Raw genomic sequence first — 21,090 nt, 5'->3', positions numbered from 1 at the left:
TAAGAAGACACCTCATATCAACCTGTAGCCCCTATGCATTCACATGCACTCTGAGCAAACACAGAAACACACACCCAAAAGAGAGATTTAACATGTAAATTAATCCTATATTTGATTTAACTGATTTCTTAATTTTCACACAGAAAAACATGTGTCTGGATGCCTAAGACTTAAGGAAGTTTTTTTCTCAAGCTTTAGGGGTGACTGCATGGGCCAGAAGGGGATGCTGTCCCTGGAGAGAAGTCCACAGAAGACTTGGCAGGTTGTTCACTGTGGAAAGGATAGCACAAAAGCTTTTGCTGCACTGGTGATCCTGTGGTGAGTATAAGCCATGCTCTGCTTGGTCATAGGGAGGAGGCATCGTTTGCTGTTCCCATCCAGTTGGTCCTGGTACCTCACTTCACTGGGTACCCTCTTTCCCCTGATTCCACCATGGCTCCTCATGGTAGTGTTCTTGGAAATGAGGCTCTTCTGGGGAGAAACCAAACATGTCCTTGTTAGTACAGGGAAGGCTTTTGGGGCTGTCTTCTGGGAATACCAAGTTTAAAGATGTTACTTTGAGGACCAAGACAGAGTGGTCCCGTGAATTAGATATTAAGGCATGGAGCAGGTAGGCCGTGTTAGGAACCCTGATTCTTGGTTGAGACGGTTGAAGCCCTCCCTGGCAATGATAAATGAGATGGCAGGAAGATTCCCAAACTCTTGAGAATCAGGAATCTTCACACTGCCATGAGCAGGGCGTGGCCTCTCAGGGCATTGGCGATGCCCCAAGTGTCACCTCCACAGGAGCATGTGACACAGACTTCAGCCAGATCAACTATGCCCCAAGTCCCTTCCTGCATGTAGACATGACCACAGAACATGTAAGCTCTAGGCAGAAGCAGAACTGCCCCCAAATATGTAGACAAGGTTTTCCCAAGCCCTCAGGCCAAGCCAATAGGAAGTACCAGCTGAACCATATTTATATCGAAGCTTGGGACTAAAGTAAAGGAGATACATGTAAAAACCATTCTCCTCCACCTGAGTTCCTTTGTTCTAAAGAGCTGATAACACCTCTGATTGGGAAGAGATTTTTCTCTCCCGAAGCTTCTTGCTTCCTGTGCCGGAGGCTTGAGCCTCAGCCTTTCACTGGCTCGGTTCAGCTTAGCCTGGCGCCCCTTGGCTGCGGTGGAAACTCATGTTCTGCTAAGCCCAGCAGTAGAGTGCTGGTCTTCCAGGCCCCAGCCTGAGATCACATGTGCCATCCGGACCCAGCGATAGAGGTGGCAGAGGCCTCCCTTTCTCCAGCCAGAGAGCTGTGTGGGATTTCTGGCACCAGGTCCCATATTAAGGGTAGAGATTTTATAGTGTACACACTCAGCTGGGCTGCTGGAGCAGGGTGCACACAGACCTTCAGAAACAGCCATAATCCACAGTGTGAGAAGTCATGGAGGACAGGAAGGTGCAGGCTCACACAGTCTACCCACTTACGCTGTGCCAGTGTGCTTTGAGCCCCATCCTTTCTGGAGAACTGGGCAGCCTTCTGGGTTTCTTTTTGGGTGACCTTATAGAGAATCATCAGGAAGATAATAACCAGCAGGACACCCACTATAATGCCCAGTATAACGGTGTTACTGGAGCTCTCTGCACACACTAAGGAGAAAGCACAAGCCATTAACAATGTGAGTCTTACCCAAAAGTCTACAGTCTCTATATGTCACACAGTCCTCAAGAGGACCCCATTCTAGAGACTTACTGTCTGCCCCTTAACATGGGTAGATAAGAGAACATAGCCTCATTCCCCATCAAAACCAAGGCCAGTCCCTGTGGCCCCAGTGATACTTAGAGGCCACTGAGCCTGGCCTCTTCTTCACAGAGGTTAGGGACATGCCCGAGAGACCCTAAGCCATCTCACTGCACAGTGGAAATGGGAGCTCCTAGGGAGGTTCGTGCTTATGGCCTAAGGACAGGCCCTCAGCTTCAGGCTCCTCACTCAGGGTCTGTGCCGTGCTCCCCACTCTTATGGCTTCCCAACTTGAGGAAGGGTTGGGAGCAGTGGTCTCTGTCCTGTAAGAGCCACAGTGTACTACAGGCTGCATATTCTGTGGTTACTTAAGTGGCCTTGCGACCTTTGTCCCCTCAGTGCTCTGGATGGCACAGGGAACTAGAATTCTGGGGTTGCATGCTGAAGACCTGTGAGGACATCTTGACTTTTGCTCAAATCCAGCATCTTTAACATCGACCACTTCTCTCAGCTTCTCTAACCCCCACCCCACCTTCAAACTCTCACCAAGTCCTCTGTTCTACTACGTTCCTCCTGTCCTTCCAGACTCAGCCCAGCTCAGCCTGCCCATCTCCAACCTGTTAGTCCTCACCAAGCAGCAGTACTGGCCAGGACCACGCCTATCTCAGCTCAAGATAGGACCTTGCCTTCTTGGCCCCAGACAGTGTAAGACCCACTTTGTACTGACTGACAGGGCAGTGCACACCTGACAAGAAAGCAACCACCTGATACCCTGAGAGGACTATTTCCCGGTTCCTGCTAGGGCTGTATCAGCCTGTACCCTGTCAGGACCATGCCTGGTCCCTGACAGCACTGTGACCATCTTGTTTCCTAAGGGTTCTGTCAGTGAAAGGGTCATGTCCACCCTGGATGCCAGCTGGGATTAAACAAGACAATGTGGATGTTGCCATTCTTTTTCTGGCAACCCCTCGTGGCTTCCTGGCATGCTCAGGAACAATCTTGAACCCATTTGGATGACAGACATCCTTTCCCCAGTGGTTTCCTTTTTCCCCAGGAGAAGGAGCCCCTCATCGCGGGGTCTATGTATCATTTTTAACTGCCGCTGTAGCCTCACCCTGTGCAGAGCATTGTCTGACAGGACCATGCCAGGAATGCATATTCTTTGGAATATGAACCCTGTGAAGACCAGATCACAATCTCCAGTTCACAGGTATTACTGTCAGGGACCTGAGCTTAGTGGGGCCCAATAGTGCTGTGGGCAGCGGCACCCCCCACTGCTCTGAGGCTCCCCATAGATGTCATGAAATAGCTAACAGGCACCAGCCCTTAGGACCCTCCTGTCAAATGGGAGATGCTCTTGCTATGTGGTGCAATGTTTCAGTGGTCCCCTGCTCAACACATACTGTAGTTATCCCCAGAGGACCCTGTCTGTTGTCCATCTCACAGTACAGGGACAGGTAAGGCTATGGATGTCAGCTTCTTTGCACTACATACCTGCCCAGGTATCTTGGACAGCTCTCCTCTTACTGCTGGGTGTCCTTACCCATAGGAGAGAGACCCTTCCCTCTGCAGCCCTCTCAAAATCTGCAGAGGCATCTGAGGCCACAGTTCTTGTTACTACCTGCACCAGATCTGGGCACTGTCCAGCCTCACCTTGTCTCTCCTTTATGTAGATGGAATTGATGTCACTCTGGTCTTGCTGATATAGAGTGTAGGTCATCCGACAGCCCTCTGTGTTCTTTTGAGTCGTACAGGTCTTGTCATTCAAGGGGGTGGCTGAATGCAGCAGAGGCCAACATACTGTGCATCTTACGGCGCTGCTGTGTTTCAAGCACCTGGCACAGAGGCTGAGGAGAAGATGGGAATGAGTTTGATAGAATGAGATGGTGAGGGGGCCCAAGAACACGAGACAAATGTCACATGAATATGCAAGGTGCACAGGTGTGTGAGAACACGTAGATGTGTTGGGGTCTGAGCACTATGCAAAGATGCATGAGTGTGTCGGGATGCATGGGTGTGCAAGACTTCACAGGTGTCAGCTGCATGGGTGTGTTAGGGTGAATGATGCATGCATGCATACTACTGTGTGAGAGTGCACTGGTGAATAAGTGTGTATTGGTGTGTAAGGATGCGTATGTGTCAGGGTGCATGCTGTGTGAATGTATACTTTGTGTTAAGGTGTACTGGTTAATGAGGGTGAACAGATGTGCAAGGCAGTGTGAGTTTGTCAGGGTGCACATTATGCCAGTACATACAGGTGTGTCAGGGTGCACTGGTGAATAAGTTGTATTGATGTGTAAGGTTGTGTGTGTGTGGTGTGTAAGGGTGCATGTTATGTGAGTGTATACTTGTATAATAGGGTTCATGTTGTATCAGTATGTACAGATATGTCAAGGTACACAGTGTGCAAGTGCAGACTGGCTTTCATGCTGCCCTAATGATTAAGGGGTACAGGTGTGCAAGGGTGAACAGGTATTTCAGGGTACACAGGGTGGTCAAGATTCACATAGTGTAATGTGTGAGGATGTCTACGTTGGTCCTGTGGTAAGACTCCTAGGCACCCTAAGAGGCCATCACAGCAGAACCAGCTGAGGCTGGATCCAAAGGCCCAAGGGAGGTAAGACTCCCCTCAAAAGAAGGCTTCCTGCTGGGTCTGCTGGATCTTGCTGAGAACTATGGTGTGACGGTGTTTTCCGGGACTCCCAGGTAGCCTGGCAGTGAGGCTGTATGGGTGGTGGGGACACTCACTAGTACTCTGGGCAGCCAGAGAAACAGTCGGGACACTCCTCACACAGTGGTGGCTGGTAGCCCCTGTCACAGAGGCATTTGTTGCAGTGACATCGGCCATGGCCACTGCACTCCACCAGCCTGTTGTTCAGACAGCCCTCAGTAGACTTCTGGCACTGGCAGGCTGAGCCCTCAAAGTCATCAAGACAATTGCAGAAGCCACAGGAGCAGAAGCCCCTGCCTGGAAAACAACCGGGGTTGCCATGACTCATCTTCCTGATGGCAGGTAGGAACCAGGAGTCATTTTCCCACCACCCGGGGCCCTTGCTGGAGCGTACTGTATTTACAGTGTCCTCTGCTGCCTGCTTGGTACCTGTATCTCCTCATACAATCCCACAACACCGTGCAAGGATAGATGGGCAAAGATACAGAGACCAGGGAAACCACTCCCTACCTCTCCAGCAACATGGCCCCCTTTCATCCAGACGGGGCCCCATATCGTGTCCAAACAGCTCTAGAGCCAGGACTGTTACCTGTTACCCTCCTAGGACAATGCCTGACCCTCTCGGAGATGAAGGCCCACCCAGGCTTGCTGCTTCTGTGTGGCTTAGTAAGTTTAGCACTCATCTGTCCCCCAGTCTGTCCTGGTGTTCCCCTCAGTGTCTCCCGGTGCAAACTGACACAAAAGTCTCCACCTCCAGTGGCCCTTGTCACTCACTTGGGCCACCGCAGACTTGGCCGTTGTATCTCTCACAGTTGGAATTGTCACACTCGCAGTATTTCCCATAGATCACTCTGTTGGGGATGTCACTGGTGTGGCACACACACTGCCCACAGATGCAATCCCCCAGCCCCGAGCACATGATGGAGCTATTGTTCTTCCGGCAGCTTCCCTCCAGCTCCTGGCTGCTCCGGCCCTGCGTCTGGCACTCACAGTTTTTCCCAGTGTAGCCAGCACTGCACCTGGGGCAGCGGAGGAAGAGCTGTACTCTCAGACGCTACCAAGCCCAAGCCTACAGCCTACCTTCAAGCCAAAGGCTACCCCTGTGGGACCAGCTAGCTTCCTCTTCCGTTCCCCTCTTCCCTCTCAGCCCAGGACTAGATCCAGCTCCTGGGCCCCACTCTGATCTCAGCTCTTCCACAGCATCCAGCTGCAGGCACCTGAGTGTCTAAGAGCTTAAGAAAGTCCTCCTGCTCCCCGGCTCCCCACTCCCCCCAATGAGCTGCTGTCTGTCCCACCTTAGACTGCGCTTCCCCACCCAGAGTGGTGCCCTGTAGCTTCCCTACAGCTCCGTGACAGTGACTGGGTGACTGGGGTAAGCGCCATCAAACTTCCTGCTTCCTGTCTCCCTGTGGCAGAGCAGATGCAGGACCCTACTTAACCCTACAGGGATAGGCACACTTTCAGCCCCTTTGGTCCCGGTACACACCCAACACCTGGTGAGTATTGCACGGCACATCTGCTCTTTCCTCAATGGTCTCCTGAGCACTGTGAAAATGGTCAGTAGGCACTGAGATCCCTCCCAAGGCTGCCCTTAGTAGAATGGCCAAGCATAAGCTTGACCTTGGGTCACGAACATTTGCTCTGACAGGCCCCTATGAACCATGCAGTTAATCATACACACAGACCATGTAGGGCAAACGGTTTTGCTTGTGGTTTCTGAATGTCCCTGGATCTCAGGTGGCTGAGGAACCACACCTGTCTTGTCCCCAGTCCTTGCCTGCTTCTGAATTTCTGTCTTCTGCTGAGTGGAGTTTCCTGTCAGCCAGTTCTCTGCCTTGGTTTCTTCACAGCCAGAGAGTAAGGTGGGGTTGGAATCACTGAGGATTACCCTAGCTGGGGAATGAGAGCAAGGGCTTTGGGGGTGTGAACCCCAGGTTCCTCACCAGCTACGCTCACACCAGGGAGCCTAGGAGACATCTATTAGGATGATGTGCTATGGGTTGTTCAGGATTACCTTACCAACAGACACCTCTCCCATAGGCTGGCGTGTCACAGGCTGGCCATTCCTGCCTCATCTGTAAACACCTGTCCGGTTTTGGGTCAGGTGTCTGCAGGTATTTTCTGTGGGCTTTCTAGGTCTACCTCACTTATAGATGCCTTTCCATGGGTTGGCCTGCCTTACCTGCAGATGCCACACTCTGCAGTACCATTGCCTCCACAGAGGCCGTGATGCTTTCTCTGCTCCTGGCATTGGCACTCACACAGGGGAAGGACCAGCACAGTCACTGAATCCGTGAAGCCCAGTGCCTGGATGAAAAAGAACTGCTCCTGAAAGCACTCAGAAGCAGTGATGTTAACCTGGAAGGTGACCTGTAGGGAAATGATGAGGCTCAGGTGGGGGTCATGGTGACTAGGGTCACAGCCCTGCTCCTTTTCCCCCACAGGTGTTGAGGGACCCGAATGATGTCAGGAGAGGGGTGGCATGGGTTTTTCTCTGAAGCAGTGGAAAGAGGATAGGAGCTGAATTTTGGGAATGGCCTATAGATCAGGCTTCAGGGAGGCCAGACCCCTGCCCCAAACCACAACACTCATTAAGCACATCCAAGTTCTTCTATGAATCAGACTAGGGAGCTGATGTCTTTCATTATATACATAGCAGGGGGTTTTCATTACAGTGAATTTGTGGGACATATTTTTCCTTGTTTGTTGTACCAATAAGTCCAGTGCACTAAGATATCAGAATGCCATAGGGAGGGTGATGTACTTTATCCAACCCAGAATAAATGTAAGGGTCCAAGGCAGTAACAACACACACATGTAGCACCAGGAGGGCAGCTCTGGTTGCAGAGCATACTGGTTTACAAAGTTAAGCCACATCTAAAATAAATTTAAACCACATGGTATTATTTTAAGAAAGAATAGAAATGTCAGTAAAGGTGAGGAGCAAACATCTGAAAATTAGAATAAAATTGGTCAAATTTCCATGTGGATCACCTGTCATGAGGTGACAGATGCTAAGAACTGGCAAAGAAGCACAGGTTCTGCCTGGTGTGAGAGGTTAGTTCACAGACACAAAGAAACATGGAAAGCTTGGGTAACAAATGTATCTCCAGCACATTAGGGAAATAGTTCATGTTTCTGCTCACCTGTGCCTTGAGCTTTGATGTTTCCATCAAAAGATAAAATGAAACAAAAGTAAGAAAACCTGACCCAAGCCGGTATTGCTTGTATCTCTCTGAGTCTAGCACTTGACTTTGGGGGTGATTGCATGACTGATCCTCTAGCACTTGCCTTCAGGGGTGCTGTTATTGCATGACTGGCTGCTGGCCACCATATTTTCCTCTCTTGCCTGTCCCCATGTGAGTATTTGTTTCCTCCTAGATATCCCTGAGACTGAGTTATTGAGATGCCTGGTAGTCCCTGTAGCATGCTGGGATGGGAACCCCAGGTTCACCTGGTCATTGATCTGCACACTGCTGCAGTCTCCTTTGGATTTGCCTATATTTGGTGTTCTGTTACTGCAGTAGGAATCATAGGTAACTTTCAGGATGCTTGGGATGGTGCTGTGGTCCAGGATGACTCTGGAGGAGAGTTTCTGTGGGCAGACAGAAGCCATGCTCAGAAGTTATAAGTCCAGCTGTCCCTCTCCCCTAGTACTCTGGCACTTCTCATGCCCCACCTGTTCATGTTGATGATACAGATGCCTACTGGGAGCTCAGTGGATATGTCAGAATGGGACAGCAGGCTGATGCCATGGTTTGCTCTGAGACAGGCTACTGGCAGGTGACCAGCATAGACACAGCTGTGAACCCTGCAAGGTCCTGCCATTGTTCAGTGCTAGGGTCAGTGGAGGAGGGGGGATAGACTATGAAGAAATGAGAGGAGAGACACAGGTAGAATGAGATGGGACAGGTGACATCTGGTGAGTTGGTAATGATGATGTCACCAGAGTCATCCCTGTGAAGACAGAGCTAGACATGACTGGGAAGGAGCCTTCTTGAGGCACCTGAGGTTTACAAGGCTAGAGAAGGAAATGAGACCTTTCTTTGGGAAATAACAGCACACACTTGTGCTGCCAGCCCCCATAGGAGCCTAGGTCAGAATCTGGGGATACCTCTCGCCTGTGGATTTCTATATCTGTAGGGACTAAATGGGTCCTGAGCAGTGAGCAGTATTTGGTGCATGCTGGTGTCGGCCAGAACCCTGGGACTCCAAGGGAGTGAACCTGAATGCAGCTGGACAGATGACACACCAGGAGGGGAAGGAGGAGAAGGAGGAGGAGGAGGAGAAGGAGGAGGAGGAGGAGGAGGAGGAGAAGGAGGGGAAGGAGGAGAAGGAGGAGAAGGATGAGAAAGTCCAGAAGACTGTGAGGTGCCTGCAGGGGCTGCAGGGGTTGACTGTGGGGCTTCATAGATCAGGGCTTTGCTAACTGTGGGGTTCTGATAATCTCATGCAGCTTCTCAAGGAGACTCACACTATAGGTGTTCCTGATGAGCTGTACCACGTTGCTGGAGTCATCTGACAGCGCCCCGATGGTCAGCTCGGGAATGAATGTGGTAAGTTTCTGTTGGGAGAGAAGATCAAGCTGGCACCCGGTGCCACCAACTCCTCTATGCTCATGAGGGCTTGTGATGCCCAGAGGGTCTCCTAAGCTCTCCAAGTGGCTACGATGATACTCAACTGGCTCCTGACTTCAAGTCACAGAATAGGCACCAGCAGCATGTTGCTAAGTGCCAAGATCTGGCTCATGGTGCCTTCACTGTGGTGGAATGTTCCCAGAAGTCAGTCCCAGTGACAAGCTGGTAATGTTATCAACAGGGATCATGCACCTGGCTCACCACGGGACAGTATTTCCACAGTGTCAGCGCAGTGAGCAGAAATCCCGCACACGGCACATGAAAGCACAGGTGACAGTTGAATGTGGTGAAATCACAGGATTTCCTGAGCCTGACTCCATTTGAGCCATCTGATTTCAATGGTGACAGTGTTATGCAACCCTGTGACAATCAGCTCTGGCAGGAGTGATCCGCTTCCTAGAGTGTCCCTGGAGGTGACCTGGCCTGAGCCCCTGAAAACAGACAGCCCAGCCAGCATTTTCCCTATTTCATGAAGAAAAAGGAACATTGCCACCTTCTCCAAAGATATACTATGACAGTCTGGTCACTTCTCCACCCAGCCCTGTCCTGTGACTCTAGAATGGGGTCCATCCACTCTGTGAAGCACAGAGGATTTGCTATAGCTGGGCCACTAACCTTTTCTGCAACTCACTACCACTTCTCTTGGCCTTGGGACCACCACCCTGAAAATCTGGGTTCTGCCTCGTAAAAGTTGCTCTCTCCGAAGTCCAGAAGCATGGACAAAGAGGGGCCTTGTGTGTAACACTTCAACTGCTTCCCGTGGCCTTGATCAACCTCCAAGGAACAGAAGACTTAGGGAGGCCTATGACCTCTCAAGACAAAGGAAGTAGAGGGGGTTAAATCTCCTATCTGTGGTTTCCTTACTTGTCACAATGCTGTCTGCAAGAGTGTGTGACACCTGCCACCAACAGCAAAGAGTTGGGACCTTCTACAACCCGACGAGGAGGGGAATTGTCATAGCCCAATCACAGATGAGGACATAGGAGCTTTGATATTCTGACTGTGGAGTAGTCTCCTCTTTGATCCCCTAGCTGGCAACCTGTGCAGAGCCAACCACTGTTCTCTGTGGCTGCTGGCCATTATGGAGTTATTCCAGGCTGCCTCCTCCTCTTTCTTGGTGTCTCTGTAGAGTAGCCACCCTTTTCTGGAGCCTTAAAACCTAACAGCAAGAATTGCCTGTTGTCCTGGCAACCAAGGCTTGCCTGTGACCTCTGATGTAACCCAACCCCGAGTTCTCATTCTGCAATGTGAAACCAACAAATGTGACTCTACCACCAACAGCAACTATACACCTCTGTAGTGTCTTTTCTCCCCCAGGATTCAGGTTCATGCTCACTCTAGCCCTACGCCTGGCTGTTGTGTAAGGTGGCACAGCCTCAGAGTTGAGACACAAGGGAAGTCTACTTGGAAAACATGTGTCTGTGGCTCCGAGGAAAGACCGTGTCAGGGGATGCCATTGTCACAAACAGATGGGAAGAATTTGTTCCTGGGGGAGCTAATTTATTAAGTAGTTGAATGAATCAACTCGGGGTTCCTACAGTGGTCCTCTCGGGTGGTTGTCATTATCATTGTCCATCAAAGAGGAGAAAGCTGAGGTCCCCAATGGTCCATCGTAGACCTTACTTAGGTCTGAGGTTTTCCTGTAGGGGCCCCACTGGCCTAGAAGAACTGGCCATTTGGCTTTAAAAAATTATGGCCATCATCTTCCTCATCTTAGGCCACTGGACCTATGTCCTATTCTAGTCCCAGACCCTCAATCTGGCACTATGGAAACAGAACTTGGGTGATGTTGTGAGAATTCTGGGGCTTCCACACCTTGCAGCTAAAGTGCCTCCCTTGCTCAAGACCATCATGTCTCTTACCTCGTAGGTTTTCACCATCCTCGAGGGCACCATGAAGATAGGCTGGATGTTGTTTTCAGCCAGTTTGCTCGCCAGCTGGACCACTGACTGGTAGTCCTGGGGAGAAGATACATCCTGTCTGGCTGCCCATCCAAAGCAAACGTCTAGGGCTCTGAGGACTCTGGTGTCAGCCCAAGTCTGGGCTGCCCTTGCCTGTGCCAGAATTTTCTCAGAAGTTTAAATATGCGAAACAGAATTAACCCTCCTCTCTCCTCAACTCTCCCCCACCATTGCACAGGAAGAAATCTGTAAAAGTGCTGTGTTTTCCTACTTTCCCCCCCTTGTTTTGTGTCATGCACAGTTGAGCCCCAGAGGACACTAGAGCAGGAAGGGTTCTCACAAGTTCTCCCCTGCTTCTGTACATGCTGTCTTTCAGGTGACAATGACCATTACTGGTGTTCTGTCTGGTACCCGGAGTCTTGTCTTTAGCAAAGTGGAAATCATTGTCAGTGGCAAGCACCAGAAACCGGGTCCCATTGCGCCAGCCGATTTCTCCCTGAGGAAGAAATGTCTTGGAGTTACCTGCTGTGCTTTCTCAGTTGGGCTTTCTCCAAGGAGCCAGGTGTGGCTGCTTGCAGAGGGGGAGCCACAGCCTCTCCTCCTCTGGGGTTTCAGAGCATCCAAACAGCAAAAAGAATCAGAATTGACTCTGAGATGTGTCTGCTAAGACACCCAGAGTGTGAGGCAAGGGACATAAAACTCAAGTGTGCTTCCAAGTGGAAACTGTGGCAGCCCATTCCTCCAGGACCAGACTCCCCAAAACATTCCTCCAAAAGGAGAATACTGTGGTGTCCATCATGACAGGTGGATCCAGGGAAGACACCACAGAGGGATTGCATCTTCCAGGATCACCCCTGCAAAGGAGGTATGTGCCCATGATCAGAGCTCAGTACTTTTAGGGCCCCAGCGGGGCTGATGGGCTGAGAGCTGAGCCAAGGCAGAGTCAGCTGGCTGGAGAGAGCCTGGGACAGATGAAGGCTGGTGTGTGTCTGAGAGGAGTCAAGAGTGAACTCTGGACAGGGATTGCTGTCTTGGCTTGGAAGTGAGATTGGCCCCTGACTCAGAACACAGGTGAGGTCCAGCTTACAATGGTCACTCGAGAAGGTCTAGGCAGGCTCCAGGTGAGTTAGTGCCATCACAGGTTAATGCTAAGATCTATAGGTAACTTCTAGGTCCCTTTGCCTCCTTTCCTCGATTCCTCCCAGCCTCCTTCAATGGCTCTCTAAGGATCTAGTGAGGGATCTAGTGAGGAATCTAGTGAGGGATCTAGTGAGGGCTATTCTTCTCAGGCTGACAGCAAGCAAAGGGAGAGAACCCTGGCTAGCGAAAGCAGCTCGCAGCACCCCTTGAGACTCCAGACTCAGTAGGCTCACCAGGCACGTGGCAACTTGCACCATAGCATCCAGCTGTCCCTTGGGGGTATCCAGTTTTCCAGAAACCAGTTGCTTCTGCAGCTCCCTCTGAAATTGGCTGGAGTCTGAAGTCAGTTTCAGGATGTGCTGGAAGGTCATGTTCACAATGGATCCAAAGCCTGAGGGACAGATGAGGCTGGGAGGCCAGGTTTGTGGGAGGTAGAAGTCTGGGTTCGAGATAAGGTGGGGAGCCTGGGAGGGAGGTAGAAGTCTGGGTTCGAGATAAGGGGAGCCTGGGAGATACTTGTCTTGTAGTAAAGCAAGGGAGAGGTCAGTATGGTACATGTGTGTATTTGTACATGTGTGCACATGTGAACATCAAAATTGTGTATATGTGTGGGTGCAGTACACACATGTGTGTTCCTGTATGTATGTGAGCATATCTAGGTATATTTGGTTCATGTGTGTCACCAGATATGTATCTGGGAATGTATGTGCACATGTAGTTTTATACATGTGTGAGCATGCCTTAGGGTGTGTATTGGCTATGCACACATATTCAAGTGTGTAAATGGGCACATATATGCCCGAGTATGAGAGAGTGTATCACTTCAGAAAAGAAAATGCTGTTCTGGGGAGCCAGGCCATGTGGAGCTATGTTCGAATACATACCACACATGTATATACACAAGCCTTTAAGTGCACATACTACACATGCACATACACAAGCCTTATGTTCTGTGAACTTGTTGGTGCTTACAGAGTGCTGACCCTTTGACCTGTGACCTTTGCTCACTGTGATTACTACCTTTTTGCTGTAATTGCTACTTACTCAACACACTTTGAAGCTCACTGATTTTTTTAGAAATTAGCACTCCTGTCTTTTGAACACACCAAAAGATAAATGAAAGAGAAAAGAAGAGGGAGTGGAGGGCTGAGTCGTAGGCTCAAGTGACTGGCCGTGGCCTCTGGAGGGGATGTAGGCCCAGCACTACCTGCACTCAGGAGGTTCGAGGACCCTCAGGTCTCTGCCTCTGGTGTGTGCTGGTAAGGGTTGCTCAGGATATGGGGAAGAGCTGAGTCAGAAGCTACAGTGGCTGTGGGCCTCACCGATTCGGCCTGACCTGGAGATCCCATTGAGGGCTTGGAGCAGGTCACTGCCCAGTGTCTGGACACTGGAGAGGTGGCCTTGCATGGAGCCCATCAGGAAGTACAGGTCAACAGAGTTGTCCTGGGTCCGCTGGAAGTTCAGTTTGAATGTTGCCGCTTGACCTGTGAGGGAGAAAAATGTCACTGCTCTCTCTGAAGGTATCTTATTATATGAGATGCAGTTTACCTGTCCATCCACAGTGATATCCAGGGGATGCTGGTCAAACCTCTGTAAATACTATGGGCCTGGTTTACCCCGAGCTTAAGCCTACCTGGTCTTAAAAAAACTGTCACATTTTGTGGGGACAGCTGCTTCTGGTCCCTTTCCTTGTCTTCCTGAGGTTCAGCAAGACTCTTGGGGTCCACGAGGTACTCAGATGTGCAGCCTTTTAGCAACAGTTGCTCTGGGGTATCACAGCGAACTGAGTCGGGTTCCCCTTGCCTTGTGAAGTTCTGAGGGAAGAACCAATCAATTGAGTGTCAGGAGGAAGCTGACTGACCATGAAGGACTAAAGCCCCTGGCCTATCTCCTCCCCACTTGCCCTTAAAATTTGGCATAGAAATCTCTGTGGATTGGAACAGCCTGCCAAAGAATACCTGGCTTCGGAGACAGCCATGATCTTCCTGAGGACTCCATGTGGTGCAGTCATGAGCTGCGGGCCTTTCCTGCCTCTCAACTACTCCCTCAACAGTGCGTACTTGAGTTCAGACCCCACAGCTTCTACAAATTAATGCCCCGAGTGCCTGTATCCTAAGTACAAGCACTTCTGGCCACCAGCCTAGCTTCACATTTATTGAGATTCTGTTTCAAGGGAATAAGGCAGAGAGTGTTATTCTGTTCTTTTCTCTACCTGTGTGCATGGGCACACACGTCTACATACACCCACATCTCTCTCTCCCTCCCCTCAAAGTATTCAAAATGAATGGGGAAAGCCATTCTGATGGCATCCAGAGCAGCTTAGAGGGGCCCATGGGCATGCCTGAGACTCTGACACATCATTGGGCAAATGATAGTCACAGAATATTGAACAAAATTGAAATGCATGTATTCACTGGGGGAGGGGAAAAGGAGGGAGAGATAGACAGGCAGAGACAGGGGAAAGAGACAGAAAAGGCAGTTGGTAATGTCAGGGAATATCACAGAGAAAAAAAAAGTGGGGAGAGACATACAGAGAGAGACCAAGAAGAGAAAGAGACACAGAGAGAAACAAGGAGAAACAGAGACATGCAGAGACAGAGAGAGATGGGCAGATAGACACACACACACACACACACACACACACACACACACACACACACACACAGAGAGAGAGAGAGAGAGAGAGAGAGAGAGAGAGAGAGAGAGAGAGAGAGAGAGAATAGATACCACACTCTGCCAGCCAACCCCTCTGGTTCTTACCAGCTTTTGGCACCAGGCACAGCTGGGCCCTGACTGGATACAGTCCTGACAGCTGCTCACCTTGTCCTTGGTACACAACTGGGATAGGGCTGCAGAGACAGGTTGGCTGAGTAGGTTCTGCCTACCTCAGGTGCACCAGAGTCAATAGGGGTGGGTGGAAAGAGACCCAGGAGAGGTCAGGTCAGGATCTACAGCTCCTAGTGGCTCAGGAATTGTTATGCCCACGAGGTGTGCCTGCTGTTTCTAACATACCTCATGTGGAGATGACTTCATAGAACTCACCAGATCCCAGAGACAGCAGCCCAGCTAGGATGGGTAGTAGAGTGCCCCAGCACAGCATGTCCTGTGGGGGGAAGGGCTTTAGGGCTTTGTGACTCTAGGAGGTCACTCTCCTGCAGAGGACCTACAGGATCCTCTCCTGGCTTGACTGAAATGCAGGGTATAAATGTCTGCTGAGGGAGAGTGGAGAGGACCTTGTCCTTCCTACCACAGGTGTAAGAACCAGATAGGTACCATGCAAATCAGACAAGGACAAAGGTGGGGTCCCTGGGGTATCATCATAGACTGGGTACCCACAGTAGGGCACATACTTATGCAGACATATGCCATGCTACTATACACGCACAAACATAGCATATGCCATATGTTAACACAGACGGAGCGTACCCACCACATGTTGCAAATGCAGCACACAGCCCATATACATATGTGGTCCATACTGCTGAGTTATAAACTCTGCATGGTTAAATCTTCAAAGATATAACCTGGGAATATGGAACCTGGGTTACAAGCTGAGACTGTTTGCCCTTTTGATGCTGGAGGCTGTGCAGTGTGGCTTAGGTCACTGCTAATTTTAGATACTTCCCTACCCGACCCCTGCCAGCCTCTAACCTGTCCTTAATGTGTCTAAGAGTCAACAGCATCAGGGTTGGTCCATTGGTCTCCAGGGATTTAGTTACTGAGTCACACCAGTTCTTCCTGAGGGTCTTCCTAATTTATTCTCCTCCCAAGGCCACTGACTAGATTCCTCCCTCCCCCAGCAAAAACCAGTGCCCTCCCCTGCAAACCCTCTGGTGACAGCATGCAAAATCCTTGTATCCCTTGATAGGAATATTTGAAGAGGGTGGGTAAGGACCTGGGTGTACCTGCCGCTGTCTAGAGAACAGGAAGAGGCCTGAGTTATAGCAGGACAGACCCACACAGACTGCAATGTCCCTATATCCTGATATTAAGTAGCCTGATGGGGCGGGGAGTGGGGGCACCTCCCCTCCCCCACACTTCCCTTTGCTTCTATGGACGCTGTGACTATTACAAAGAACAGCCAGAAAGGCTCACCTTTGCAGGTTGATGATGGGAAGTACCCCCACAACACTGAAAATGCAGAACTCTTAAGTGGTCACACAAGGACGCTCAGAACCCACCAACCTACAGGAAATCTGTCTCGGAGTTAATGGCCTCACCCGGGAAGTAATGGCACAACCCAGCACATCCTCAGGAAATGGTGAAGGTAATGTTATCCCACAGCATCTGCTCTGGGCTTTGGCAATTTTCCTTTTGTGGAGATCCTGTTGAGGACCTGGGTTCCCTCCCCTGGCACCAGGCACCAGCATTGAATGACAACCCCTTACTTCCGGAGTAACTAAACTCTGAACGCTGGTTATGAGGCCTAAGGTAGGTCCGAGAGGGAAGACAGATCCCATTCACTTCATGTGCTCCTTTGAAGAACAGTGCTTACATGGTGGAAGAGGAGAACCAGACAGCAGTGAGGCCAGTTTAAGCTACAGAGCAGAGGGCTGAGACTAATGACAAGTGGCAGGTGGCTTCCTACTATAAACTGTCCCCAGATGCAGAACCCTCCATGAGCCCTAGGGAAGCCAGAGGCTCCCTGGGTGAGGTACCGATGCCATGATGCCACAGGGAAGCAGGCAGGGAAGACTGCAGGGCCCCAGGGGAGATTGGCGGAAAAGCAAGTGGGATCCCAAGGCCAACCTTGTCTTACAGAAAACAAAAAACCAAGGGCTTGTGATGATCAGCACTCACCCAACATTTACACTGTGCCCAGTGCCAAGATGGAGTTGCTTCAGCCTTTACTCAGTCACAAAAGAACCAGGGGCAGATGTACGCCAAGGTACTGGATCCCAGAGCTCCGGCAGGGGACAAAATACTACGCCACCAGCTTTTTCAAGGGGGCCTTGGAAGACCCGCCCCAATCTACATGGAAATCCATAACTGGCTTGATCCACTGCCAGTCATAGAGGAGTTCCCAGTTCCGTACTAGCTGATGTATTGCCTGAGACAGTAGATTCCAAAAGCCACTGGCTCTTCTGTATGTACCATATACATTCCCGAAGAGAGGCATACCATGACATCAGCCACCATGGGGGCGGTGACCTGATGGATTTGTACAGCCCCTGTTTATCAGTCACTGAATTGTCCTTGCTCACTCTCTCTCTAGCAGGTGCTTTTTGGTGTCTCCTGGTACAAGACTGGAAGCATCTAGCTTTCCTTAAAGATTACCAGACTCTGCCTCTGCTGGTCCCTTTAGCGTGTGCACCGCCCCAATTCCCACTGTGTTTCCACTCTGAATTATCCAGGCATGGTGGATGCTGCTTAAAAGCCAGCTGCTCTCCTGGAGCTGATTGTACTCTCAGACTCTAGAGCACAAAGAGGGCCCTGCCTAGGGCTTAGACAAAAGAACCCCATCCCAGAAGCTTTTATAACATCAACATTTAGCCACAGAGGTTTCTGAATCTCATACTGGCCAGATCTGAGCATCCTAAAGGCCCATCCTCTGGCCCCATGTCCACGTCTGAAATGATAAGGCCTGTGGCACCAAGTTATGAGCAGGGCTGGGGCTATAGGAGGCCCACTGGGGTCAAGAACAGCCTGGGATATTGGTTAATGGTCCAGTAGAAACAGGGTCCCCAGTACCACTGTGTCCACCTTGGCAGCTGGCCACCTTTCCCCACACAGCCTCAGTTTGCCCTACATCCTTCCTGGGAGGTGTCCCAGAGTTCCTCAGCAGCTTTCCTTCCCACTCATGACTCTGTCTGGTGTGGGCCTCCATGTCACAAGTGTTGCAGCAAGGTGGATGGTGTTATGGCTTCCACGTTTCCCTTACAGCTCACTCCAGTCCCCTCCTTTCCTGGCTGCTGCCTTGGGTGCTATCAGAGGCAGAGGCTGTGTATGCTGTGTATGCTGTGTATACCGTCTTCCCACTTCTGAAAGGACTGCAGTGTAGGGACCCAGCTCTACAGTAGGGCTGAACCAGTCTCTGAGTGATGATGGAAGGGGCAGGCTACAGTGCTGATATCCTAGAAGATCCCAGATGAGCTGGGGAGCCAGAGGCATGTTTCCAGCCTCTCTCTTGCCTGCCAGAGGCCTTGACAATAGCTCTTCTAAAGCCTGGCCATGGTAGGGAGCCTAGACCCATCTGGACCAGAATCTCACACCAACATTGTTCCCTTAAACACATTGCTTACCTAGTATGACATCTACCAGGACAGCCCTTATAGCCTGAGCACCCAGGGAGTCATGTGATAACACCACCAAGAAAGGCACATGCTAGACACACATGCATACTACACACATATGTTCTACATGCATATACCACAGATACATATACACAGAGAACACAAACATATATATGTAATACATACTCACATATGAGCATGTACATGCATGCCACACATGTTGTACACACATATGCATACACCACACAGACATGATTGTACATGCACATACACATAGGTGTATGCATACCTGCTCACCTCACACATACACATGTACATAGCACACATGCGCAATGCACAAACAGACTCGCACATCACTCAGACATGCAGTTCCTCACACAAGTCTGGAAGAAAATTTACCAGAGCTAGAGGTATAAAGAGAGGTGAGGATCATCTGAGCAGGAAAGGCAGACATAGCTGACCCCTGCATATGCCCCTGGGGGTTTTCCCATATGGCTCCAGTCACATCTGGATCCTTCATCTCCAGCCCGGGGCTTGGAAGCCCTTCCCCGAGAGGATCCTTCCATGTCTGCTGGGTCTTGCAGCCACCATATGGAGATCCAGATAGTGTATGACCAAAAGCTGTTGGTTTATGCATCTGCGCCTCTCTCCACCAGCCTGACCCCATGTCCTCAGCTATGGCTGTTCCCCTCGTGCTCCATGGTTCTGCCTGAAGGTGTCATGGTGCCTCTGCTTGATGGAAATCAGTACCCAGGGCCTGGACTGGGTAGTCTTCAAATAGTTTTCTTCCAGACACCATGGATTGGGGTTATGAAGAGGCCCACAGGATCCACACCAGGAGTGGGGTCAGGTAGACCCTTTCTCCTGCTGCCTGGGAAAGACTAGCTCTGAGGTGTCTTCTGCTCTGACTGTCAGGGTCCCCGCTCACCGCTTTGCTCCCTGGAGACCTTGGCTCAGCAAGGCTGGGGATTCTTCACTGCTTGTAGCTCTCTGGACACCGCCGGTAATGCACCTGATTAGTCTGGTGTCTCCCCTACTCTCAGCTCCTGGGAGGAAGTAGAGTGGCCTGTGGCTGATTGTCCCATTCATGGGGCCTCACTTACCTCAGCTCTCTGCAGCACAGTGCTCTCAGCAGCTACAGGGTAGGGGCAGGACCCAACAGTGATGAAGCATTCTCACAGAAGGAAGTGAACCAGTGGGAGGAAGGGCAGCTGTTTGGGACAGCACTCTCCGGCAACACGGAAGAGGATGGGTAAGGATCTAGAGCTCAGTGAACAGGGGTAGTTCTGGAAGATCCATGCTCCAGATGGGGGAGGTCTGGATTAGCTATGAGCACTGGGCAGAGAGCAGCAGCAACTCATGCAGACAGCACAGACCAGATGGTTCCCTCCTCTCTTCCCACCTCCACCCTACAGTCTGAGAGCAGGCTGCAGTTTCTTTGGCCTTCCAATGTGGATGAAAGACCAGCAACTCCCTGGGAATCCCGCAGGCCTTCAGGTCCATTCGGAACTGCTGAGCAGCTAGCCTCATGGACTGAGCAGCCACTGGTGTGTAGACAGCTATTGAGCCCTACTGTGTGGATCCGTCTAATGAATTCCCTTTATGGCATAGATTCACCCTGAAAGCCATGACTGACTCATTGTAGACTATGATGTCTGGACTACATTTTCAAACATCATTACCTTTTTTTTTGTGCTACTGAGGCGTTAGTCCCAAAGACTCAATTAAACACAGTATTTAAGAGATTCCTAGAATTAAAACCAATGATGAGACCCAAAGGAGTCCATTTCTTTTCAGTCATAAAAATGATCACAGTTTGTATTTTATAAAAATATGTGCTTACAAGATTTATGTGTTTTCTGTCTAGTGTCCGGGTTTATAAATGCCTCAGCTCAGTCTGGGTCCTTGGAGCTTTGATTCTGATTAATATCATAAAGAGTAACTTTATTATGTTCTTTCCAAACTTTTAATTTTTTTCCTGCTTCATGAAATGGTGCGCCAAGGTTCAAATCCTGGTAAAAAGTGAAGTTCTTATGTTAACACATTGCATTGTTGTTGAGCACATATTCTCTTTCATGGAGAATTCAAATTCTAAAATAAGAACACAACAATTAAGCCTTAAAAGGAAGCTGTCTTCCTTCCAGTCTGCCGGCCTGTCAGCCCTATCGTCCATATCTATCTGTCTATCATCTATCAATCAACACCTATCTATCTGTCTGTCTGTCTTCTATCAATCAATCACATATCAATCACCTATCTATTTATCTTTATATCAGTCAAGTCAATCCAATCAACTATCTATCTATCTATCTATCTATCTATCTATCTATCTATCTATCTATCTATCTGCCTGTCTACTTACCTATGTATCATCTACCTTTCTTTGCTATCACAGTCTTCTGTGCACTTTGGATCTGTGTAGCTATGGTAACTGAGCTTATAAGCCTTTCTGTTAATAAGGATATCAAAGGAAGTGGGACGGTTAGTAATTCATTACAATTCCCTCTTTATATGGCTATAATGTTGGTTTGTGTTAGTCAGCTGTGCTGTTTAGGTTTTTTTGTGTTTTTTTTTGTTTTTGTTTTTGTTTTTGTTTCTTTTGGTCAATTTGACACGAGGTATAGTGGTAGGAAAGAGGGAACCTCAACTGAGAAAATGCCTCCATTAGATTGCCTGCAGGCAAGTTTGTGGAAGCGTTTGCTTGATTCATGACTGATGTATCTGGGCCCATCCCACTATGGGCAGCATCGCCGTTAGGCAGGTGGTCATGCATGGTATAAGAAAG

At 49.9% G+C, this 21,090-nt stretch overlaps 1 protein-coding gene across 1 annotated transcript; it reads right to left on the bottom strand.

Annotated features, from left to right (window-relative positions):
• Positions 1-400: 400 nt before the first annotated feature.
• Positions 401-15,172, bottom strand: LOC308422667 (integrin beta-2-like protein; the record flags this gene model as incomplete). The annotated part of the gene is made up of 15 exons (XM_080919309.1): positions 401-468; positions 1,471-1,632; positions 3,377-3,570; positions 4,472-4,691; positions 5,169-5,413; positions 6,577-6,764; positions 7,849-7,989; positions 8,869-8,958; positions 10,894-10,989; positions 11,273-11,428; positions 12,306-12,463; positions 13,395-13,556; positions 13,706-13,886; positions 14,833-14,921; positions 15,115-15,172. The coding sequence occupies 15 exons, from the start codon at positions 15,170-15,172 to the stop codon at positions 401-403; spliced, it is 2,208 nt and encodes a 735-aa protein (XP_080775435.1).
• Positions 15,173-21,090: the final 5,918 nt, after the last annotated feature.

This window comes from Micromys minutus, assembly GCF_963924665.1.
Source record: "Micromys minutus genome assembly, chromosome: 7".
In the NCBI taxonomy this organism is placed as follows: Eukaryota; Metazoa; Chordata; class Mammalia; order Rodentia; family Muridae; genus Micromys; species Micromys minutus.
This window is presented reverse-complemented; position numbering and strand designations above follow the sequence as displayed.